The 26,712-nt window shown below is 43.9% G+C and overlaps 2 protein-coding genes across 6 annotated transcripts in view; one reads left to right on the top strand and one right to left on the bottom strand.

The window, feature by feature from the left end:
- The window catches only part of cep85l (centrosomal protein 85, like), a 355,373-nt gene that overhangs the window by 183,452 nt on the left and 145,209 nt on the right, over window positions 1–26,712 (top strand). The gene's annotated exons all lie outside the window — the stretch shown is intronic.
- pln (phospholamban) lies at window positions 312–22,636 on the bottom strand. Its single transcript, XM_038799679.1, has 2 exons — window positions 22,552–22,636; window positions 312–2,374 (listed from the first exon to the last, which is right to left on the bottom strand). The coding sequence occupies exon 2, from the start codon at window positions 2,292–2,294 to the stop codon at window positions 2,136–2,138; it is 159 nt and encodes a 52-aa protein (XP_038655607.1). The 5' UTR covers window positions 2,295–2,374; window positions 22,552–22,636; the 3' UTR covers window positions 312–2,135.

Here is a 26,712-nt window from a genome sequence, read left to right as displayed (position 1 = left end):
AAGTAGTGCCAGTGAAATAATTTATTGAATGTCAATTGGTCGAAGAGTTTGGACTCTGGGTCAGTTAAAGGGTGTGGCTAGATTTTGGATACTGTCGGTTAGAGAAAGAGTTCAGACAGTTTCAAAAAGTGGAGAGGATGAGCAGTGAATGTAAGTGGAGGGGTTTAGCCAAAGAACTGTTCTGACTGTCAACTTTCGGGAAGACAAAGTGCTGTATATTCTTCACCAGTCTCACCCAATAGTTGATTCTCCTGTACCTCCAACAAATTTTCTTGAATTAGTGCAAGCAACCAGGATTAAGAGAAGTAAGAGGTTGTTTGGAATTTTATTGCATTTTTATTACACAACAGCATTTCAAGAACATGCAGCAGAAATAACAGTGTTTCTGATAGGTATACTCTTGTGATGAGTTTAAGACACATTGCCAGCAAGTACTTCCCGATAGGGGTTATAATTAACAGCTAGGCTGGGTCGCAGGGAGGGTGGTTGAGACCAGGATATTAGACTTATTTTAAGAAACAGTTTATTGCTGGTATGCATCAGTCTTCAAGAAAGATGGGATCGAATGAGACATCTGAACCAAATTTGTGCCAACTCTAATAATCCATATAATTACACATAAGCAAGCAATTGTTCAACAGTGTGAACATATATACATTTTAACAGAGTAATAAAAGGTATTGAATAAATTAACTTGTGAGATATGAAGAATTAGCCTGCTGATATACTGGTAGCAAATAATGTTAGGACATGACCAAATGCTATTGCTTTTCCTTTATCAATAAAATTATTTTCTAATTTCAAATCTCTAGCTTACTCAAAATGTGTGCTATTGATAATGAAAAATCTGTTATACAATATGGCAGAAATGATCATTTTAAACTATATTGTAATTCAGTATGGAGTACATACTGAGGGAGGAATTTTCCGCAATGGCCGACGCCATCGTGAAACCCGGAGTGTTTCACGACAGCTTCGGAGTCCGCTCCTCGCCCCCTATTCTCCCCCCTCTCCACCCCCAGGGGGCTAGAAGCGGCATTGCGGAGAACTCGGCCGCAACGCTGCCAAGGCGTCAAGGCCCGGCATGCCAAGAATGACGTGGCTGGCGGCGCCTAATGACGTCAGCCGCGCATGCGCAGGTTGGCCAGCGCCAACCCGTGCATGCGCGGTTGCCATCTTCCCTTCCGCTGCCCCGCAAGACGTGGCGGCTTGATCTTGCGGGGCGGCAGAGGGGAAAGAGTGCGCCTCTCGGAGACGCCGGCCCGACGATCGGTGGGCCGCTCGGCCCATCCAGGCCGGAGAATCGCGGGTCGCCGTGAAAAACTTAGGCTAGGACCCTTCAGTACTGGTCCCTACAAATGGGAATCAGGTGGAATGGCACTTGGGGGGAGCTCCCAGGGGATCGGAAGCCACCAGATGATTGGCCTCTGGGCAGGGTGGCACACCAGCACTGCCAGCCTGGCACTGCTTGTGTGAGGTGGTGTGCGGGTGGGCCTGAAGACCCCCAATAGGTGAGTTGCGACTTTGGAGGATACATCGGTCACATGGGGGAGGGTGGAGCGAAAGATTGGCGCACCATTTAAAAATGGCGCCCCGACCTCCTCCTGCACAGAGGAATTCTGGCGACTAGAGCTCCTCAGCGCAGGAAACAGGACTAAGTGCAGCCACGGTGGAGCATTTCTCGTTAAGGCACCGGATTGCAACAGAGTCCCATTCAAAAGTGTGGTCAATCTCGGCACTGCGAGTGCCGGGAAATACCTGTCTAAGCGTGCTCAACATGGGGCTCTGCTGCAATTCCGTTAGATCGCGCCCAAACGTGAGGCGCTTTGTTTGTTAAATTCATATGCTGCAAGCCAAAACTGGCTAAAAAAAAATGAAATTGTAACATGCATTAATTCCTTGTCTATTTGTGATGCCCTAAACTGATGTGTATTCCATTCTGGGAATATTTAAAGTTAAAGATAATTGCATGTTTAAACAAAGACCAGAATGTGTTTAATCTAATTTTCAAATGCTTATTTTCTCATGAATGAATATTCTGAAAACAGCACATAAACAATATCATGCCAAGGTTCCATAGAGAGAATAGTCCGTTAAGCAAGTGTCCATTATCCCAGAGACAATATGTGGAAAAATTACATCAGAAGTCTTATGATGTAGATAAGAAGAAGACATATAAGAATCAGTGTAAAATTGACAAACAGTTCCTGAAGATTTTGACGGGCTTGCGGGGTCACTTCAATTGCAGAGGCTCTTCTCATGGCAGAGCGGGTTATCTGCTGAACCTTATCCATGCTGATGCAGCAGAGATTATGAGAAGTGTGAAGACAAGCGTGAAAGTCGTAGAAAGTGCAGAAGATGTTCTCTAGGAGATCTAATAAGGCAGGCAGAGGAAATGTGCAAAAGTGAACAATCAAGGAAATAAAATAAGTGCAGTGCTCAAATACTGCAGAGGTTCTCATTAGTTGCACACCATAATCCATGGAAAGTTAATTGTGTTCATTTAAATGAACACATTCAGGAATATTTATATTTTATCCAATTAATTTGTGTTAATGCATGGCCTAGATAATTTAAACTATTTTGTGAACAACTAGTCTTTTCAGGATGCAGTGATATTAGTTGCAACATTTCTGGTATTTTACATATCTTCACAAATTTTTCGTGCTGCCATGAAAACAACTTTTGAATACTGCTGAAAAAAGACAGTTTGTCAAAGCTTTTCATATAACACTCAACAGGATAATCGCAAGAATACCAATGTCAGGGGAAACAACAATTTTATACTGTATGTGAGGAGAGAGCTGATTGGCTGGCAAGTGGATGCTGTCTGGTCGAGGCATTGCCATGGAGATTGCACCAGTTAATGGTGTCTGACAGTTAACTGCCAAGCATTGTTGAAAATTTAAACCAGGCAGGTTGACTCTGATTAGTCAAGGCATTACCCTGGGGAATGGCTCAGTGAATGGGTATTACTTATTTTGCTCAGCTGAAACATGAACAATGTGTATACATATTCTTTCTTCTGCAAAGAACAGGGCCTTGTGTATTAATATATATATATATATATAATATATTTTATACACAGTCCAGTATTCAGACTAGGAACGTGGTAACAAGTAACATGTAACTGATCACTTCATGCCTAATAAAGTTTCCTAGTACCGATTCCTCCTCCTTGATGGAGAAGCTTAATGCTTAATTGAGTAGGAACTCGTTTTTGAAATTGCAGGTGGGAATACCACCACATTACAAAGCATTAATACCTTAATTTAGTGTAATGCAAGACTGTCCTATTGTTAATAGTATCTCTTGAGTTAGAGGAATCTACATCTTTGGAAGCCAGCAGTTTTACAACCTGATATAATTAATTGTGTCAATCTCATATGAAAGCTATTCATCTCATGACATTCTGTATCCAGCAGTATTGAATAAAAATCAAATATAGTAATAAAAGCTTCTGACATGAAGATCAGTCTATATTCAAGTTGGAACAGACAGTGGATGAAGATTTACAAATAGGGTTGTTTATCATTAGAATAGGAAAGAGAAATTTCCATGCAAGATTAGAAGAATAAAGGACATACATGTGGGCAGTCTCAGAATAGGTTGCACAACTGAAGGACAAAACCCCAGTTCACTATTCAAGTGAAAGTAAATTGTATCAGTAAATGTAATGTTTTTTTATTCTTAAATCTTATTTCCTTCGTGCACCTGTACATTTGCCATTCTTTATCCAGAGTTCTTCATTAGCTATCTTAATAATAAGATAAAATCAATCAACTCAAAAAAGATTTAAATGGACACTTTTCACTCATTGGTCGATATAATAGTATGTATTTTAGGAATGTAGAATCCAAGACATTTTTTCAGATAGCTTCCATGGCCTGAAAAATTTGCTTCTTTCATGCATTTAGAAACTAAAAATAGTTTGAAATTAGTAAGTTCTTCTTCATCCATGCATTTTAAAGTTACTTCACATTCTTTTGACCATGTCAATCAGACGCGGGACCATTTGTTTCGTGACCTCCTTTTTAACCTTTGAGTTCTTTATGTGGATTGGCAGGAAGTCTACCAGAAGGTCTGCAGTCAACAACATGAAGACATTGGCTGGAATTCTCCGGTCGTTGCGATTCACTTTTCTCGCCAGCATTACAACCCGGGATGCGTTCCCCGGCAGTGTTGGGTGGTTTACAATGGGAAATCCTATTGACAAGCGGTGGGAGGATAGAATGCTGCCACCAGCAAAGGGCGCACCGTCGAAATACATGCTGCTGGGGAACCAGAGAACCTCGCCCATTGTCAAAATTTACTCATGTTACAAAAATGCAACTAATTTAAAATGTTAGGCAGGTATAGGGTAGATAAACAGTTAATATCACATAGGATATGTGCCTTGGATATTCCATGAACTGATTGTCTCAATTTTAATATGTTTAACTGAGAAGCAGGGTAGCACGGTGGCACAGTGGTTAGCACAGCAGTCCCACAGAGTCGAGATCCCAAGTTCGATCCTGGCTCTGGGTCACTGTCCATGTGGAGTTTGCACATTCTCCCCATGTTTGCTTGGGTTTTGCCCCCACAACACAAAGATGTGCAGGGTAGATGGATTGGACACGCTAAATTGCCCCTTAATTGGAAAAAATGAATTGGGTACTCCAAATTTATAAAACATTTTATTAAAAAAGTGCTCTTGCAGGATAGCCCTGCATCCCATCACATACTCCATCTCAATTTCTGGCCCCTGCACCATGAGATTCGCAGCCATTTCCCACCCATTTCCCATTGGAAACATGTGTGACGATTGGCCAGTGCAGTATAATTGAAGCCTGAGTGCTAAATTACCCTGAGCCTTATTTCTGGAGATGGATGTGAAATTCAAACTCACACCATTACTCGCAGAAATTGCCTGGGCTATCTCTTTTTCTGCAACCTTTATCTCTCACTGTATGATATGGCAAATTTTAACTCATTACAAAACCATTATATGGTTCAATTTTTCATTCTCAATGTAATGATTTGTACAAGGAACATAGAACATACAGTGCAGAAGGAGGCCATTCGGCCCATCGAGTCTGCACCAACCCACTTAAGCCCTCACTTTCACCCTATCGCCGTAACTCAATAACCCCATCTAAACTTTTGTGGTCACTAAGGGCAATTTATTATGGCCAATTCACCTAACCTGCACGTCTTTAGACTGTGGGAGGAAACCGGAGCACCTGGAGTAAACCCACGCAGACACGGGGAGAACATGTAGACTCCGCACAGTCAGTGACCCAGCAGGGAATCGAACCTGGGACACTGGCGCTGTGAAGCCACAGTGCTAATCACTTGTGCTACCGTGCTGCCCTTAGTATTTCCTTAAGATACCCTAAATTAAACTTGTAGCTTCTAAATTGAAAATAGGTAGCAATTTATTTTAATAAAATTGACCTTTCATTTTTAATTTAAATCTAAACAGCATTCTTTGTTGGCTGTCTGCATCCTAATTGGAGAAAGTTTGACCAGTCAAGACCCAGTTCTTAGTGAGTCACAATGCAAAGTGCCTCAAATGACAATGGCCTGGATTTTGCAGTAATAATAACAACCAAACTATCATTATTACTCCTTAGGGGAGGTGCACTCAAACGCAGAACTCCGAAGTTGTTTCGATCTCTGGAAAACTTTTAATTAACAGTGAAACTGCATTTCACTTCCTGGTTTGCTTCTGTGAGAATACTTCAATGTTATTGGCTGCTTACCCTATTTGCTTTTGCTGGCAACTGAAGGTACCCCTGACTTGGCGCCTGATTCAAACTGACATTGGGGAAGGGGAAGTCTATATCAAAGAGATGGTTAGATCTTTGTGAACATCTTTCTTCAAGGTCTACAGTGAGCACTGGTGCTTCATCACTGATCTGAAAAGCAGGCCAATATTTAAATTGTACAATTGAAGGAGTTTTTCAAAGGATTCGATAAATGCACATTGTGAGAAATCTCAACTTAATGCGAACAACATTTGTATTAATGTGGAAAATATCTAGTTAACCATTCAGTCAGGCAATTAGTTGGTTTCTTCGAACTGATTATAAGTTTGCATTTAATTACTGACATTGATGATAGATATACAGATTCAGTCCACCCGAAGAAACGTTATCCTGAGCTTCTGAATTTTTGTCATGGAAGTATCAAACAAAATCTCTGAGGGCGACAGGGTGGCACAGTAGTTAGCATTGCCGCCTTACAGCGCCAGTGACCTGGGTTCAATTCCAGCCTTTGGTGATTGTCTGTGTGGAGTTTACACATTGTCAGCGTGGGTTTCCTCTGGGTCCCCTGGTTTCCAGTTAGGTGGATTGGCCATGCTAAATTTCCCCGTAGTGTCCAAAGATTTGCAGGTTGGATGGGGTTACGGGATAGGGCGGGGGATTGGGCCTAGGTAGGGTGCTCTTTCAGAGGGTTGGTGCAGACTTGGTGGGCTGAATGGCCTCCTTCTGCACTGTAGGAATTCTGTGGTTTGAAGAGTTAAAAAGTCACGTAAGGAAGAAATGTTAAGGTTGAGCATTGTTTTCCTCTGCTAAAGTTACAGGACTGTTACGAAAATATAAAGATCTTAATTGAATCCCATCTAACATGACTAGTTTATAGATTCTGTGTAGCATATACGAAAAAGAAGATACCCCTGACTTGGCGCCAGATTCAAACTGACATTGGGAAAGGAGAAATCTATGTCAAAGAGATGGTTAGATCTTTGTGAACATCTTTCTTCAAGGCCAACAGTGAGCACTGCTGCTTCACCACTGACTGTAGTATGGAGCTTATTCAAGTTGTTAGCAGTCTCATATTTTATTCTGGAATATTTCCCACTGGCATAAACGTTCTTTTGAGTTTTGGTTAAAAAGGACGATTTTGTTTCCTTTTTTGTAGTCTATTACAGACAACATAGCATGATTCTCTTAAATTGCATAAATTATAAATGATCTCTTTTAGATAAATATCATCAAGGCGAAAACTATTCTTTAGCATAAATGTATGTTATAGTACAATTCAGCAAGCCAACCTGTGTACTTTTTTCCACTGTAGCCTGACTGGATGGGAATATTTGGTCCCCCAGCTGTGTGTTTGTCACCAGCGCGCCGTTCGGTGATGACTGGGTTTTCTACTCCTGCTGCTTGTCATTGAAGCCACCCCATGCTGCTGGGGAACCCATGGGCGGGGGTGCGCTGGCGGGGAACCTACGGGCGGGGGTGCACTGCTGTTGGGAAAAGAAAATCTTAACGGCTGGAGAATTTCAGCCACTGTTGCAAAGAATTACCTGAGAAAACTAAAAGGGATTAGGAATCATACAATTATAGAATCCCTACAGTACAGAACAAGGCCATTCAGCCTATCGAATCTTCACCGATCCCCTGAAAAAGCACCGTACTATCTCTGTAACCCCACCTAACCTTTGGACACTATGGGGCAAGTTATCATGGCCAATCCATCTGACCTGCACATCTTTGGACTGTGGGAGGAAAGCAGAGCACCCGAAGGAAACCCATGCAGACACGGGAGAAGGTACAAACTCCACACAGTCATCTGAGGTCGGTATTGAACCCGGGTCCCTGGCGCTGTGAGGCAGCACTGTGCCACCGTGCTGTCCTAATGTTAAGAATAGGCACCTATTACCATCCACTTAGCAGACCATTCTTTCTGCCTTGTATTGAAGAGCTTGTTTTTATTGTTTAGAGAAAACCTTTGGCTGTGATTTATTTTTAATGATCAGAATGTTTTGTCTCTGCACCTTTGTCACTCAATATCAAAGTCAGAAAAAGTCACATAATTTGAATTTGTATTTACCTGAATGGTAAATGCAGTTTGGCCTTGGAAACAACTATTTTTTTTTGAATAAGCTGCAGCTGGGGACACCGGAGATCTAAAGGACATATCACTGTGACATTGGATTCACTTTGTGGTGTCTTATGTGACAGACATATGTATGTGAGTTGATTAGCTGTAGACAGAAGTTATCTGGCACTTTTCAGTTATGTGATAGAAGTTATTATTAGATATGACATTAGAGTGTATGTGCCAGATATTATTTTTAAAATAAGGCAACAAATGCTCTTGACCTAGGTAAATAAAGTGAGGGAGATTGGGGGGAGGAGATCACTGAGGACATATGCTATTGCCATGGGGGTAGCCATTGGGCCCTCCATGTCGAAAACGTATTTTGTGCAACCCCTTCAGCACTCAGTTGCTGGTAAAATGCCAGCAGAGGAAGGAAGAAACCCTTTATTGCCACTTATGTGCTCCAACAGGGCTCCAGGCAAGCTGGCTGTCTACCACTTTTCCCACCATGTTGGCAGCTCCCAAAACATTGCAAAAGGGCTGGTAAAATTGAGCTACAATCCATTGACATTAAGCATTCTCGATATTAATGTCGGAAGTTCATAACCATACAAATGAACATAGTAACCCCTTTCCATCTGGACAGATTTTACAATGAAACAATCCTGGGGCTGGATTCTCCGACTCCCCGCCGGGTCGGAGAATCGCCGGGGGGGGGTGGCCGTGAATCCCACCCCCGCTGGCCGCCGAATTCTCCGGCACCGGAGATTTGGCGGGTGCAGGAATCGCGCCGCGCCGGTCGGCGGGCCCCCCCCCCCCCGGCGATTCTCCGGCCCGCAATTGGCCGAAGTCCTGCTGCTGTAATGCCTGCCCCACCGGCGTGAATCAAACCACCTCCCTTACTGGCGGGACTGGCGGCGCGGGCGGGCTCCGGGGTCCTGGGGGTGGCACGGGGTGATCTGGCCCTGGGGGGTGCCCCCACGGTGGCCTGGCCCGCGATCGGGGCCCACCGATCTGCGAGCGGGCCTGTGCTGTGGGGGCACTCTTTTCCTTCCGCGTCGGCCATCAGCCTCCGCAATGGCCGACGCGGCAGTGACCCCTTCCCCTGCGCATGCACTGGGATGACATCAGCAGCCGCTGACGCTCCCGCGCATGCGCGGACTTCCGACGGCCGGCGAAGTCCCTTCGGCCCCGGTTGGCGTGGTGCCAAAGGCCTTCCACGCCTGTCGGCGGGACGGGAACCACTCCCGCGCGGGCCTAGCCCCTCAAGATGAGGGCTTGGCCCCTAAAGGTGTGGAGAAATCCGCACCTTTGGGGCGGCCCGACGGCGGAGTGGTTCCCGCTACTCCATCCCGCTGGGACCCCCCGCCCCACCGGGTAGGGGAGAATCCAGTCCCAGGTTCCCACAACGTAGACAGAAAAGGAATCAAGGCAAATCAGGACAGGTTAAAAAGTGGAGTTGATGCAGAAGATCATGATCTTATTGAATCGCGAAGCAGACTTGCCATTTGGCTGATTTGTGAGCTCAATGCAGTTTCACATTTTTTATGCTACAATATCAATGAAAAGCCCAAAATATATATTGAATTCTGTTGCATTTGATGACATTAGTTTACAAAAATGGAAATGGAAAATTGTTGTATAATTTGTGAACTTAAAATTGGTTCTCAGGCAGAATGACGATTGTGGGGGAGTTTCTAACTATTCTTCTACAAACATACGGTCATTTAAAAGTTGTGAAAATTAGGAATGATAGAAGGTCAATCGTTGAATCTAGCCTACATTATTGTGTCCCATATTTTCAGCTGTTCTGAGTAGGACACTCTGCTGATGAATAACAATAGAACAGTTTCTCCTCCAATCGTTGGTCAGCATTGGGCTATTAACTCTGCTGTGGTTGACTAAAAAAGTTATCTGGGTTATGTTTATATAATGAGAAGTTAAATCATTCATTTTTATTAATTTATATAGATAGTAACCTTTTCTGCTGCCTTTCAAGGACTCGATTTAAAAGGGCGCACAAAGCAAATTCTAATCATCTTTGAATTGAAGCAACTAGTAGCATTTCCAATGTAAAGCAGTGTGGAGCTTTATGGTTGTGTTGAAGGTCACATTGCCTGCATTTAATGTCTCATAATTTTACTCATAGCTAGATAAGCTAGACAAATGGCTCTTAAAAGTTAATTCTTAGATTATAATCATTTGAAAAATGAGCCATACATAGAAGAATCATTTGTGGACTATTATTAAAGACCTCAGATCATGTTATTTGAAAACTAGCCCAGTCTGCCTCAAGCTTTTATATTCATTAGTACAGTGCAGGGCAACAAATCTTCCATATCTAAAAAAAATAATGTCTTAGTCAGTGAATGCAATTTACATTTTGGTACTGGCAGGTTCACATTTTCCAAGGTGGTGCATTTTAACCATTTTAACTATACACTTTAAGTTAATGCATGACTGATCTCCATCCCACTTACCAAGGTAATTAATCTAATTGTCAGTTTAACAAAAAAATTTCAAATAAGCTTTTTTAATGTCGCTGTATGATGGAAAAAGACTCCTTCGTCTAAAGGAGAGATTTGTTTTACCTATCAGCAGCAAGATTATTTAATGAAAGTTTAAAGTGAAGAAATCATAATGGGTAAGATTTGAGTTATGATCCCGCTGTTGGCTTATTCATTGAACATATATACAAATATATATATGTGGATTCAACATTCCTGGAATTTGGCAGGGGAACATCATGTCCATTTGGAAGACAATACTGCACCATCCAGATTACACAGTACACAAATTTAATTGGGATTCTAATTGCTTCATGATTAGCCTTGTTTCCTCAAATAAAACAGTAATGTAACAATAGGAATGAAGAGATTTCTTCTTGGAATGCTCAAGAGAGCAGGCTGACGTCTTATTATACGATGATGCTACATGCAAACTGGTATGTTGGGGGGGGGGGGGGGGGGGGGGAGTGGAGTGGGGTGAGGTGGGAGGATAACTCTAATTTTCACATTTTCTTCTCAAATCTTTATTTATCATGCTGGGAAGCATTTCCAGGGGTTTTTCTTTCACCAAAATGCACTCACACGGTCCATCTCTGGAACTAATTGGCATCGGGACACTTCACTGCCACATTTGATGAAGCAAGCAATCTGCTTTTCTTCCTCTGAACAATAATTTCTACTGAAGCCTTCTCTGGCCATTACAAAATCTGAGCCCACTGAATCAACTTCCAGGTAACCATTTCAATTTACATCTAAAAACAATATGGTTTACAGTGCAATATTCTGGCACCTTCCGCCTGGAACTGCCCCCCACTCCGAGCACTGCATGTTGGGGACTTCGCTGTCACTGGCGGGCAGCCGGGACATTTGATCGGGGAACTCCCGCTGCATAAAAACCATTTTGAGGCACCCCTCAATTCTCCATCTCTCCCACCCACTGAAAATGGGGACGGAAAATCCGCCACCCCCACATTAATCTTTGCCTGAAAAACTCTACCTGACTTCGTACCCGTCTTGATTTTTAAGTTGCGTCCCGAGGGATCTGGGAATTAGATACATTTTTTTGCTGCCTTACCTGAGTGCATGTTTTTCTTTCAGAATCTTGGTTGAACAGGATGTGAACTGACTGAAAGAACTTTGACTTGCTTATCTTACAGCATGTTATCACAACCATGGGACTTAAAACAAAGCATTTGAAGTGGACGTGTGGACTCACAAATGTTAGCAGCTGGCTACATGTAGTGCCATATGACCTACATCACCGTGGCACAATGACTGGAATGCAGATGCTGTTCTGCTGATAATTCTGTCACACGCTCTTTTAGAGCTTGTTTACTTCCTGAGGTCCCATTACAGCACAGAATATGATCTAACAGTGAAATTATTCAGAATATTCTGCAAGCCAATATTTTCATTCCTTATTACACATTAGGATCCAGAAAAGTTGCAAGTAATATTGAAGCTTCACTGCGGAATATATTAGAATGGAGTTTTCATTTTGACATGAAACATGAGTCCAGACCACAAAGAACAGACTGATTTATTCAATCAGATAACAATAGAGTGAACAATGCTTATTTTGTGCCATGGTAGGGAGAGGGTATGTACTGAAAAATAGGGTGGAATGGCAGGGACGGGGACATGGAACATTTACCGCTGAGGAGGCCGAAGGAAAAACATGCCAAATCTTCCAGCTCCGACCTCATTGATTATGCAACCGGGTGTTTTGTTCTTTATTCTGTGCCGGGCAGGCCTGATGCCACATAGTCCACTATCCTATCTGAATGCCATATTTAAGAGGTGCCTAACATCACTGACTCACTATTGAAGAAAGGAGGCTTTGAATTCTGATGCCAGAGGGTAGACCACCTGAGAAAGTAGATAGAAAGAAGAATAGACATTCTGAGGCTAGAAGGTGGACCTCCTTGATACAGAAACAGGAAGGTCCAACTGTAGATGCTGTGTTGTTCCAGGGTCCAAGGCTACTGGGGCCTTCCATCCTGAAATCTGGAGGTAGCTCCAGGCAGTGTTCAGGTGAGTCCAAACATCTGCACACCATATTGTTCCAGGCGTGTTTCGCACTGGCCTGTTTTCCCTCTGGTGCCACAGAGAATCTGGGGTGGGTGACTGGTTTGGACCCTCATCGGCAACCCCTTAGCGGGATGCAAATGAGTTTCATGCCAGCCTCCAGCGGGTTTCCTGACCCACCATGGTGCATATCAACGGAATCTCCTGCTGCAAGTTCACAGCAGTACAAAAACAATTTTGGGCCTCCAACCAAATTCCCTCCTTTCAACTGCTATTGAACCCGCTGGTGGAGGCTTGGGAGAATTCTGCTGATAGTTTGGGGGCTGAGCATTCATGCTGCTTTGAGGCTCTTCCTTGCAGAGAAATTAAACCGAGTTATTATTGATTGCGATCAGGTAAGTTAAGGAGTTTATTTGACTACATTGCTGGCGTAGATAGATTATAAACTCCTACTGTCTGCTTCATGACATTTGCCAACACAATTTATTTTATTAATGAATAATTGCTGACAACATAGCTGAATGCCATATTTGAAACAGAAAATACAGGAACTACTCAGCAGTTTCAGCAGCATTTATGAAGTGAGAAACAAAGTTAACGGGCGTGATTCAGCGGCCTTGTCGCACCTGACTTGGTGTCGGAACGAGGCTGTTGACTTACATAAGAGGCCTCTCGTGCGATTCGTGACTCTCGAAATGTCTTGCGAGATTCAATGGAATCTCGCGAGACGTTGCAATCCGAATCTCGTCCTCACTGGCAGGATCCAGGTCAGCATAGTTAAATGAACCTTATGGCTCATTTAAATATATGTTGGCCGGATTCATCCGCCGCCCGGGACTTGACGGCTGCACCTAATGGATCCCGTCAGGGCGCCATTTAGTACTGGACCACACAAACGTGACTCTCAGGTCAATGGAGATGCTGGGTGGTCGGGGACAGGGCACCCTAGCTCTCCCCCAGCACTGGGCACCTTGGCACTGCCATCCAGCTGCAGGCGCCGAGAAACACCCTGCTAAACATGCCATGCAGCGGACTTTAACTTCCAATATTTCAGGTCAATGACTTTCCATCAGAACTCTGTGGAAACGTCTTCAATATGGAATCTTGGCCAGAATCTTCCACCCAGGAATCTAAGTTTATTGCCAAGAGAGGAAGTGGGTGTGATTTTCAATGGGAGTCGGAACACTGATCTTACAAACATGCAAATTAGGAGCAGCCGTAGGCCACTCGGCCCCTCTAGCCTGCTTCACCACTCAATAAGATCATGGCTGATCTGATTGTAACCTCAACCCCATCTATTCCTGCCTACCCCAGTATCCTTTCACTCCCTTGTTAATCAGGAATCTATCCAGCTCTGCCTTAAAAATATTCAAAGGTTGCTTAGAGGAAAAGATTTACAAGCCTCTGTGAGAAAAACAACTCCTCACCACTGTCCCAAATTGGCTGCCCCTTATTTTTAAACAATGGTGCGTGGTGCTAGATTCTCTCACAAGAGGAAACATTGGGATGGATTCTCCGATCCCCCAACCCTCTGTTTCTCAGCAGCGTGCCGTTCCCTTGCAGTGGGATTCACCACTCAAGCTGCTTGTCATGGGATTTCCCATTGAGGCCACCTCATGCAGCCGGGAAACCCGTGGGAGAGATCTACTGTTGGAGGGAACAGTAAATCACAACGGCTGGAGAATTTCGGCCATCCTCTCCATCATCAACCTTGTCAAGATCCCTCAGGATCTTATGGGTGGGAATCTCTGTCTGTTCACAGCAGCAGAATTCTCCAATCCCGCTGCAGTGAATTGGAGGTTTGGCTGAGTACACTCACAACAATAGCGGGACGGACTCGCAGTGAAAAATCCCGGGTCATATATTTCAATTAAGTCGTATTTTAATCTTTTAAATTATTGGATACCAGCCTACTGTCCAGTCTTTGCTCATAAGGCAACCGGGCAATAATTTAGTAAACCTTAGAATTTATACCCTTATCTAACTGTCAGCCCACCAATGCCATGTACAACTGAAGCATAACCTCCCTACTTATTCTTACGTAATATATTTTAATGTATATTCTAGTTAATGTAGCCTTTAGTATATTGAATAAATTAAGGCAAAATTCTCCCAAGCCTCTGCTAGCGGGTTTAATGGCAGGCATGGCGGAGAATATAGCAGGAAGCCCAGAAATCACTTTCACACCAGTGTGAATTTACAGCAGTATCATCCGCTGGTGCCCACTATGGTGGATCAGAAATCCTGCCAGAGGCCAGTGTGAACCTCATTTCCATTCCATTAATGCGATGTAGATGAAACCCCACTCCCTCACGCCAGATTCTCCGGCAGGAAAACACGCCAGTGTGAAACATGTTCAGAGAAATGTGGCATACAGATGTCATTATTCACCTGAATAATGCTTAGGGCTGCCTATGGAGTCTAGGATAGAGGCGGCCTGCAACCCTTGAACACATTAACAGTGGGTCGGGGGTGCAGTTGCAGGCCGACCAGATTAGTTAGGGGTCTGCCTTCCACCCTGAGAATATTCCCAGAGTTCCATCTTCTTTCTACGGTGGTCCACCCCCCTGCCCCCCCCCCCCCCCCCCCCCCCCCCCCCCCCCCCCCCCGGTCTCAGAGTGCTCCTGGAGATCCATCTTCATTTTCAGGAGGCCCACCTACTTTATTCAGTCGTGGGCCTGTGATGTTGGGCGCCTTTTCAAGTTCTTCCGAACCGTGGAGTACACCCAGTTGTGTAATTATTTAGGTCAGGCCGGAAGATTTGGCATGTTTTCCAACCAACCCCTACAGCAGGAAACACTCCACATTCCCACCTTCACCAAGGCACTTAGTCTCAAAATGGGACCCGGCACAGGGGCGGAGAATAGCCGTTCACGCCGTAAGTCCAGCGTATGGCGCATCCGCGGTTCTCCGCGCGCCGTCAGTCGTGCGTGCGCAGTCGACGCATCGCTGGTTGCGGGCCATTGGAAGAGGCCCCCACGGCGATTCTCCGCGGTCGACCGTCCCAGTTCCCGCCAGCATGGTTCACATCTGGTACCACCTGTCGGGAGCTCGGACCTGCGGCCGCGATAGCGGTCCTGGTTGGGGGGGGAATCTGACTCTGGGGGCACCGTACCCGCCAAAGTGGCCTCTGAATCGCTGACGCGGGCAGCCGCGTCAGTGTGTTTACCCACTTGCGGCCGCCGTGCGCATGCGCAGCCGTGTGGTCTGGACAGCGAGCCCCGCGGCCACGGTGGCAGTTCTCGTTGGGGGAGTGGGGTGAATCTGACTCTGGGGGGCGCCGTACCCGCCGAAGTGGGCCGCTGCGCCAATGTGCGGACAAGCTTGCGGCCGCCATGCTAATGCACGGCCACGTGGTCTGGACAGCAGAGCTCCGCCGGCAGCCAGAGCTGCGGAACGCACGCCGGCACACTGCTAGCCCACTGGAAAATGGAGAATCACCCTGGACTTCCGAGGAAAATGTACGGAGTGATTCTCGCCCATTTTCCGTCGGGTGTGGGGAGTTAGTCCCCAAAAAGGAGAATCCTGCCCTCTGTGTAAAGAGCACTTTGATACTTTGAACATCCATTGCTACATTAGTAGAATATAAATTATAAGGACTCCAAGTGTATTTGGTCAATCTTCTTGATAGAGCTGGTATAGCTCAGTGTCATTAAGTTAGAGAGAGGGAGGAAAATCGTTGGCCAGTAAATCTTGTTGATGTCTGGATGTCAGTTGAATACTGGGGTTTAGGGTATACCAATTATACTCATTGGTAGACCATATGCCAGGTTCACCGTGCCTTCAAAGGCTGAGGAAACTCCTGGCATAAGTAAACCCTCCCTTGTCTCCTCTATCATCATGGTAATATAGAGAACGTCAGCCAGCAGGATTCTGAGTAGACTGTTAACTCATTAGGCCTGCCTTCCAACTTGAATCCACGATTGGAAGCTAAAGGTTTTCTCCCGTCATTGCCCAGATTCATAGAGGAGAGGTAGAGGAGAGAACCTGGTGGCAAAAGGCCAAAGAGTAGCATTGAGGGGGAGAGAAAGCTGGAAAGGAAAAATAATCCAAAAATTTCTCCTGTGTACTTCTACTTTTCCTGGGAATACTGTTTAATTTTATAGGATGTGGCATCCGGCAGCAGTCAGTACAGACCTGAAACACATGTCTGTGGCTGGCATTAATGAACATCTATATATATATATATACACCAATAAACACATGACTTCAGTGCCTTACTGTAAGATTACGATGATTTGTGATTTGTAACCTATCAGTGGAAAATTCTTGGAAGTAAACATTGGTCGAATTTTCTTAGGATTCGTAACAATACAGAAGTTTTTTTTGTTCTTAATTTGTAGTGAACAATTCTTTACCAGAACAAAATTAAAATCAGGCATTTTCCAGAAAAAATAATAATAAGAGAGGAGAAAAATAAGATTATTGAAATGTGCAGATAGATGGGATTGGGACTGTTGTTTGAGTATGGGAAACTTTAGTTGACCTTTTCTGTGTTGTAACTTCTTTTCAAATCCAAATGGCAATTTTGTGCTAAATTATGTTCCCTTATTTAGTAACTGTTACCTGTTGTTGGTGTCAAAAGTGCATATGATAATAATGAACATGAAACAGTTTGTTCATTTAAACAAATAATACTTAATTAAAAGAAACTATTCAACCACAACTTTATTGCCCTTAATCATGATGATCATAATCTATTCAGAAACTACTTGGACAAAATGCTTCTGATTAACTGAATCATCAGGCTTTTCAGAGCAATAATGGTGTCTGCCTTGCTGCATCTTCAAACCTAGATTTTCTAGATTATTTTGTTTTATTGATTCACCCTGTGACTTCTCCAACCTGCTCATAGGTTACACAATGTTCCTTGAAGGAAATACGGTGGAAAGATAATTTGCCTCATTACTCTGCCATTGTCCCGATTGAACCAGTGGCTGGGTTCACCTGACTTCCATTTCTCACTCTCTTTCTGAGGGAGGAAGTACCAGTCCTTGCTTTGTTCCCTCTTTGCTTGCACAGTGGTGAGCATGCACCACGTCCGAGCAACCCATAGAGCACAATTGTAGAGCACTAACTCATTGTATTAATTTCTTTAAAATGTAGTTTAATTTTCCGACTTCACCATTTTAGCAAAGGGCTAATTTCAATCAAAGAATTTGCAGGACATTAGAATGAAGGGTGGAATACAAAATGCCCTGGGATTGACAGGAATCACTGTAAAGACTCTTATACTGGTAAAGACAAGTGTGCCTTCATTCACAAAGATTTAACACAATAAGGTTTTAATTTAAATTCCCATAACCATGGGATCAAAGGCATGGTCAAACTATGGGAACATGAACTGCAAATTTAAAACATTACCTCTTAAAAATAAAATTGCAACTGGCAATTTACCAAAGAAACCTGAAGTCCAAATTTAGTTAGGATGATTTCATGTTCAGAAGTTTATTTCTGAGAAATGTTTTTCCAACATTGCAAAGATCAGCATTACACAAATGTAAGGGGAAATTGTTTGCAGCTCTGTTGCCAACGTTGGGTCTTAACTGGGGAGCACACTGGAGAATCCAATCTGTGCGCCTAATTTATGACCTTCAATCTGTACAAAGCATTTCAAAATTTACTCCACAATTTTCTATTCTAGCTCATTTTTTTTCTTGCAGTTATTATTATTCAGCTTTGTTCAAAATGGTTGCGATTCAAATGGAGCCAGATTGATACTTTGAACAGAATTTTACCACTGGCTTTGGAACCTAAATGTTGGGATGCAATGGGAGCCCTAATCCCGCACTTGCTGGTTGGGATGGGGGCGGGGAGCAGGCTGTGCAATTTTATTGGTTGCCTTTGGGCTCGTCATCAAATTAAGGAAGTGGGTGGACTCCTGATGCTGCCGGCCCAATCAGAGGGCCCGTAGGGAGAGGTGGGTGTTGCTTGGTCAGGTCAAAGATTAAGAGCATCAACATGGAGGTGGTCTCAGAAAAGTAAATCTAAAATTAGAATTTGAGGAGCCAAAGCATACGGGACCGCATGGCATGAGGGCCACCTTGCTTTCCCCCAGCTCCCTCTTTGGGATGAGGAGCCTTCAGTTTCAATTACCCCATGGGCAGCCACACGGGGGCCGTCTCCAAGTAGTTTATGGCCACCCAATGTGGCAGAGAGCCATTCCCCTGCCAGCAAAATGCCAGCATCCCATGAAAATCACCCTCAATAGGGTCTTTAATTACATACATTGGCCGCCCTCCTCTGGTGGGCTGCTCATTCATATCCAGTCCGACCACTGGGAAATGTGCTCAACAACAGGAATGTCTCATCCCCTATCTTCCTTTCTGCCCACCACCACATCAGTGCCCAAAAAACCCCACTCCCTGACTCCTGGCTGACTCTTGAAAGCTCAGAATAATATTTAGAATTGTAAAAATATATTTTTTAGATATAGTTTGAAGACAGTTTTGCTATAAATCAAATCAAATTCATTAATATCACCTTGGGCAAATATTCCAGTTGACTAATGTACAGAACCCCAAGTTTAACATTGGTCAATCAGCAGGAATGTTGCAGATGGGTGGGTTAAAATGGCACCCAGGGGGAAATCTACTGCACTCCCATATTATTCCTTCCCTCATGATTTCAAAAGCTGTGGGCAAGTAGCATCAGGTCAGAAATACCCGTTAAGTAAGAATGCTTTTGTTTAATTTTATTTAAAGATTTCTTGTGCTCCAAGAGGGCCAAAGCATTCGCAGTCTGATCCAGCAAGGTAATATCTGGCTTTCTTTGCGCCCCCCCCCCCCCCCCCCCCCCCCCCCACCTCCACTTTCTTCCCAACCTCCTCCAGCTGCAACCAACTCAGAACTCCACGACTACATGTTTTAACTTGGTGGGTACCGTTTCTTTGGTTCCCAGCAGTGTCCAACTCATTTCCTGATCCTCACTCGTACCCACTGATACCCCTGCCAGTTTCAGGTGGAGAGATAAATTTGAACCATCAGAATGAAAATGGGAGCTAAAATGGCCAGGGTCTCATGCCAAGGAGTCTGTAGGGGTCTCTCTCCCACCCATTCTCAGCCTCAGCCTGCCTCGAATGTGCCACGAGTTAAAACCAGGGCTCACATATCCCAAACTTCCAATTTCACTGGCTGTGTCATCTGCAACCAGAAAGTCCCCCCAGCCAAGGTGACAATTTGTTTTTTATTCTTTCATGGGATGAGGGAGTCACTGGCATGGCCAGAATTTGTTTCTCATTCTTAGTTGTCCTTAAGAAGGTAGTGGTGAGCTAACTTTGTTAACCACTCTAGTCCATCTGATGTAGATAAACTTACAGTGCTCTTAGGAAGGGGCTTCCAGATTTTTTGACCCAGTTACAGTGAAGGTCCAGCAAACTAGTTCCAAGTCAGAATGGTGTGTGTCCTGGAGGGGAACATGCAGATGGTGGTCTTCCCATCCGCCTGTTGCCCTTGGTAATAAAGGTTTGGATTTAGAAGTTGCCATCGAAGGAGCCTTGGGGAATTTCTGTAGTGGATATTGTGGATGGCACTAATCAAGTTGGTTGCTTGGTCTTGGATGCTGCTTCTTGAGTGTTGTTGGAGATCCACTCATCCTGTCAATTGGAGAATATTCCTCACACTCCTGACTTGCGCCTTCTGAATGGTGGACAGTCTTTTGAGAATCAGGAGGTGAGTTACTCCTCACAGATTTCCCAGCCTCTGATCTGCTCTTATATGGGTAGTTTATTTAATTTTCCGGTCAATGGTAACCCCCAGGATGTTAATAGTGGGAGATTCAACAATGGTAATGCCATTGAATGCCAAGGGGAAATGATTAGATTCCTTCTTGGAGATGTTCATTATCTGACACTTATGGCAATAATGTTACTTACCACTTAACAGCCAGAGTTTTAATGTTGTCCAGGTCTTGTGGCATATGGACTCAGGCTGCTTCAGTATGTGAGGAGCTGCAAATAGTACTGAACATAACAACCAATAATATGATTTGTTATGCTTTTTGTAGGCAAGAAATACCCGGGAAATTATTGGAGAGATGCTACTGTTGTAGCTGTAGTTAAACAGATGGTCTTGGGGCATCGCTAGTTCTGGAGCACGAATCTTCATTACTCTTGACATGATCTTGTCAGGTTTCACATCCTTGGCTATAATCAGTCCTTCAGCTATTTCTTGATATCACGTGAAGTGAATTAAATTGTCTGAAGACTGTTGTGTGATGCTGGGGACTTCAGGAAAAGGATCACCCATTCAGCACTTTTGGATGAAGATGGATGCAAATGTTTGAGCCTCATCTCCTGTACTGATGTGCAAAATTGATCAGCCTTCACCCTTTTTTCTTCACTCTTTCCTTCCTTGTGTCACTTATCCTCCACTCCTTCCTTCCTGCCTTCACATCTTCAACTGTAGATTCTCTCAATTCACTTGCTAGTTTTTTTGCTTTTGTGCTTTTGCTGTACCTGGCAAGGGCTATAGTGGTATGATTTCCAACCAGTTCACAAATAGCTGTTCAGAGTTGCTATGCCACTGCAGAGAGTACTAATGTTGTCTTTCCCTTTTCTCCTGTCACTCTCTTTTACATGAGATGACCTGGCCAAGACTGATGAATTGGTGGCACTGTGTGTGGGGCACAGGTGTTGAGAGAATAAGCTTGGCCAAGAAGCCCAGTAGACATGAGGCGTATATTTTTAACTTTCAATATTGGTATAATATGGCTGATACTGGAGTAGGCACCTATTATATAACCTGCCCAATATTAATTTCACTAAATTCAATGGAAAAGGCAAATTCATAGAATTATAGAATCCCCGCACTGCAGAAGGAAACAATTCAGCCCATCGAGTCTGCACCGGCCCTCTGAAAATGAATTGAGTGAGGTGTATGATCTGCGGCTGATTCAGTATCATCTGCAAGCTCAAATCTCAAAGTTGGAGAGACTAAAGTGCCAATGAATGTCCTGCACAATCCATTTCACTAGCAATGCAAAAACATTATTTTGTGCTGGAACAGATCATCATTTATAAATTCCAGCAGAGACATGGAAGATTTTTAAAAATTGCACCTAATAAATATCAATGTTCCAAATATCTATTTATTATACAAAACTCTACAAGTATTTTTCAGAGAATAAAACTGATTCTAACAGAATGGCATGAAAAGCAAAATGAAAATGTCCAACTGTTGTACTGGAAAATGCTCTGTCTAATCTCATTCATATCATGCTCTTGAATGTAAGGCTGAAAAGTATAAATATATATTAGAATCTGCAGTGGACTTAAACAGCCATGTAAAATATCAGTGACACATTTTTCAATCAATGAATTACATAGAATAAATTGATGGTTTAACCCTTATTCTTCAAAATTCAAGTCTTTCCTCCATATATTTTCTGTTAAAATGGCAAAATATTGATTTGATGCTTGAAGATGGCTAGCTTCAAGGAAATTATTGCAAAGTAGTTTCAGTAGGTAAGCTTGTCTTTATAACATGGGAAATGAGTGATGATCAGAATGGGGAGACCTGCAGGTATATCTGCTCTCAGTGCTTTAGTCTCATATGTTGTTAACATTTCGCTTTTCACCATTTCTACAGCACAGAGATAACTTTGCTTCAGAAAGTTAGTTGTCTCAAAAGAATGAGTTTCATGTTGATACATTTAGAGGTTAGGAAATTCCTATTTCATAATTTAGTAGATTAACGTGACATAATTGCCTCCCAGCCAACAATACAGCAAGCTTACCATCATTATACGCATCTTTAAAGAAAATTCTTTGGTTAAAAGCTGGATGGGATAATCTGAACAGATGTCACTCAATGTCATTGCTTCAATTTTTCATAATGCCGTTCTGACAATGACATGGGTCTGTCGCAACTCTCCTCTTTTCCTGATGACAAAGGCAGTAAGTGTCCCTCTAAATGTTAATAAGGCAAATGTATTATCTGTACTAATTGCATTCTTGGTTTATAGTTATTAATTATTACATTGCAAAATATTTAGAATTTTCAGCAGGGTTGATATTCTTTTCAAATGTTACTCCTTTACTCCCTGAGCTGGTTTTATTTTGATAAACATAGAAACACTGAACAACCTCTGGTCTCCAAAGAGGGAACTTTGCAAAGAAAGCATTAAAATCACGAAGACCGTTTTGAAATTTGACACCATCTTTTTAAAACCGCAGATGTTAAATAAACATTTGACAGTCTCTTACCTCTTGTACGTTAGGGATATGAGCTGCTGGCTAGCTGTGATCAGGGAGCTCTGTAATACTGTACAGTTTTCCTCTGAATGGCCAGAAAGTTTATTGGAATGAACCGTGTGGGTGGGGAAAAACCAAACTTTTAAGAGGTGTGGTTTGTGTTTTCGCAGACTGATTTGTAAGTTCTCATTGGATAAAATTCAGAGGTCTACTCCCAGCTGTGGTTCAGGCACCAAAAATGTCAAAGTCAGCTGTCGTTTGGACCTCACTCTCCAGCCTCTTAGCTACCCCTCCCCCTGTACAAAACAGAGTTCATTTTTCCACTACTATCTCAGTTTAAAATGAATGCCAGAATTATTATTTTGCATACTTTTGAAAATTTAGTGTGGCAGTGTTTGTTACTGTATGTACAATCCACAAGTTACAGGAAGGGAGAAACTGTGACTTGTTGCTTCCAGTCTCTGACTTTAGCTGGCTTTGTTTCGGGGAATCATAGTTTATGCAACTCTAAATTCTTGAAAATGGAGGTTGATTTGCTTTGACTTTATTTTATTTATTTTATTTAAATATTGGGGAAAATAACTCACCGCTTTTCCCCTTCTATATCTGGATCAAACATTCTTTCTGCAAACTATGCGGTTTTCAAAAACATTTTTCATGGCATGTGAGTGTCACTTGTCAGGCCAGCATTTGTTGTCCTCCCTAATTGCCCTTGAGATGTGGAAAGGGATTATCTTGCTTTGATGGTAGAGCCCTCTCCGTGTCTGCCCTTGTGATGGGAACTAAATCTGAATTTAAATCTAAATCTAAATCTGAATCTGAACTAAAACCAATATTTATGCTGCGTTCCATTAGAAAGCAGGATTAGTTCGCAGGAGTCAGCCACTAGCACATTTATTTTCCCCCCTTAATCTTTACCCTATTTTTTGTGATGTCACTCCTTTCCTGGCTTTCCATTCCTTCACTGTGTGTGAGCCCAGACTATGAACGTCAACAGGATATTCAACTGGACTGCATCAGACCCAAGCTCAACCATATCTTCTATTCATTAATTTTCGAACAGGGATCTCTGGTCAACGATCAGGAGCAGGAATCCAGATGATCTGTGAGAAATTGATTACTGTTAGTATAGTAACATAACAGAAAAGAATCAGTTTAGAATTAAACCTTGGGCTGGATTCTCCGATTGCCGGCACCGAAACGGGGTTGGCGATTGGCCAAAATTGGGGGGGGGGGGGGGAAGGGGTGGGGGGTGTGCAGTATTTTGGATGCTCCGCCCCCTCTAAAAGGCATAATCGCTGAGCACGCCTTTGCAATGGGCTCAGGACATCACCTGAGGCCCTCCCCCGATGCTCCACTCCCGATGGGCCGACTTCCCGACGGCATGGGGCGTATGTGCTCACAGTTTTCGGGGACCTCGATTGACGACTGCGGACTGTGTCCAGCCCCACCTCAGTCGGGGGGGGGGGGGGGGGGGGGCAGGTCCGTTCCTCTGGCCGGGCGGGGGCTTCGCCGGGGGCTGGGTGGACTGGTGGGGGTGGTCCGGGGGTGGCGAGGGAGGTTACAGGGGGGCACTATCTGCAGGCCGGGTCTGCGGGCGGCCGGCGCCATGTTTTACGGCGCGACCACTGCAGGTCACCGCCAAGGATCCAGCAATTCTCCGTTCGTATCTGCAGGTAAAGTTTGGGGCTTTACGTGGCGCGGCTGCTAGCCCTCCACTGGGCAGAGCATCGGTGCGGGGGCAGCGCCAACTTTTTGCTCGTAAGACTAGACACATGCTCCGGACACAGCCTCAAAATCGGAGAATCCAGCCCACTTAACCCTTAACTCATTTTAGTCAAATTTGCTTGGCTATCCTTCTGCATCGATCTGACTCTCCACCCAACCCCAATCCCAATGTGAGTGGTTTGGGGCAGCTCCAAGGTTCTGGTGTGGCCATAGTGTGAACCCCCCATAAATCATATTGGTGTCTGCACTTTTGCAAAGAACCTTACCCCTGGAATTTTGGACAACGGGCTGAACCTTTTATTTTGGGTTGGAAACTTGATATTGGGTTTGAATGCAGGTCCTGACCCCACACCATGACCAAAGCAGTAAACTGACATAAATGATTTCTGGATTAGCCAATTAGTGGCAAGAGGGCATGCTCGCCATCCAATTAAGGATGTGGGTGAGCTCTCCGGGCTGGAGGTCCAATCAGAAGCCCTCCCGCACTGACAGATTGCCAGTCACAGTGTCCAAGGTGGTAGCTGGTGCGTGGGTTTCCTCCGGGTCCTCCGGTTTCCTCCCACAGTCCAAACATGTGCAGGTTAGGTGGATTGGTCATACTAAATTGCCCTTAGTGTCCAAAATTGCCACCAATTGGATGGGGTTACTGGGTTATGGCGATAGGGTGGCGTGTGGGCATGAGTAGGGTGCTCTTTCCGAGAGCCGGTGCAGACTCGATGGGCTGAATGGCCCATCGTAAATTCTATGATTCTATGATTAGGGCCTGGTTTAGCACAGTGGGCTAAACAGGTGGCTTGTAATGCAGAACAAGGCCTGCAGCACTGATTCAATTCCTGTACCGGCCTCCCCGAACAGCCGCCGGAATGTGGCGACTAGGGGCTTTTCACAGTAACTTCATTGAAGCCTACTTGTGACAATAAACGATTATTATTATTATTATTATTACTCCAGCTGCGGTTGAACCAAGGCTCTGAAATTGAAACAAGACTTTGCCACTCCTGTACTCAAATCCTCTTGCGATAAAGGTTATCATTCCAATAGCCTTCCTAATTACTTGCTGCCCCTGCATGCTAGCTTTCAGTGACTTATTGGCAAGGATATCCAGGTCCCTTTGTATATCTACACTTTCTGATCTACCATTTAAGAAATAGTCTGCACATCTGTTCCTCCTATCAAAGTGAATAACCTCACATTTTTCCACATTATATTCCATCTGCCATATTCTTAACCATTCACTAAGTCTGTTCAAATCTCCTTGAAGCCTCTTTGCATCTCTCTCACAATGTATATTCCCACCTCGCTTTGTGTCGTCAGCAAGCTTGGAAACATTCTATTTTGTCCCATATCCAAATCACTGGTATCTTTTGTGAACAGTTGGGGACCAAGTACTGATCCTTGCTTTCCCCCACGAGTCATAGCTTGCTAATGTGTGAAGGACCCATTTATTCCCACTCCGTTTTCTGCCTATTCACCAATCCTTAATCCATGCCATTTCTATTCCATATGCTTTAATTTTTCCAACCAACCTCCCGTAGGAGACTTTATCAAATGCCTTCTGAAAATCCAAGTACACTACGTCCATCAACTCCCCTTTATCAATACTATTAATAACATCCTTAAAAAAAACTCCACCATGGGGCAGCACAGTGGCGCAGTGGTTAGCACTGCTGCCTCACGGCGCCGAGGTCCTAGGTTCATCCCAGTTCTGGGTCACTGGCTGTGTAGAGTTTGCACATTCTCCCCGTGTTTGCGTGGGTTTCGCCCCCACAACCCAAAGATGTGCAGGGTAGATGGATTGGCCACGTTAAATTGCCACTTAATTGGAAATAATGAATTGGGTACTCTAAATTTATAGAAAAAAAACTCGACCAGGTTCGGCAAACATTATTTCCAATTCATAAATCCATGTTGTCTATGCCTAATCAGATCATATTATCTAAGTGTCCATTTATCACATTCTTCATAACAGACTCCAGCATTTTCCCAACTACTGATGTACGGTTAACAGGAAAGCGAGCACCATCCTTATATGGCTTGGCCCAAACATGATTTAATCCTAAATCAACATCATTATCCCTTAACTGTCCTTTGTAGTGGCCTGGAAAGCCACTCAGGGCAACTGATATGATGGGCAGTAAATGCCAACATTGCCAGCAACTTCAAATCCCAAGAATGAACAAAAACGATTGGCACACAAAATTATATTGTGCAAAGTTGCTAAACTGCAGAAACTTATCTCTCCTTGGAAGCTCACTGATACTTATGGCCTCATAACATTGCGAAGCCTACGTGTTAGTCAGTGCATAACAGAAATGTCTAAAATAGCTGCTATTCATCCATCTGGTGAATTCCATGACCTTTACAATGAACTTTGCTAACTTCTTTGCTTGTTGGTTATGAGGTCAGTCCACTTGCTGACTCTTTATTGCATTATTTTGTGACAGC

The sequence above is a fragment of the Scyliorhinus canicula genome, chromosome 6 (assembly GCF_902713615.1).
Source record: "Scyliorhinus canicula chromosome 6, sScyCan1.1, whole genome shotgun sequence".
In the NCBI taxonomy this organism is placed as follows: Eukaryota; Metazoa; Chordata; class Chondrichthyes; order Carcharhiniformes; family Scyliorhinidae; genus Scyliorhinus; species Scyliorhinus canicula.
The sequence above is the reverse complement of the archived record's forward strand: the minus strand, read 5'-3'. Positions and strand labels throughout refer to the sequence as shown.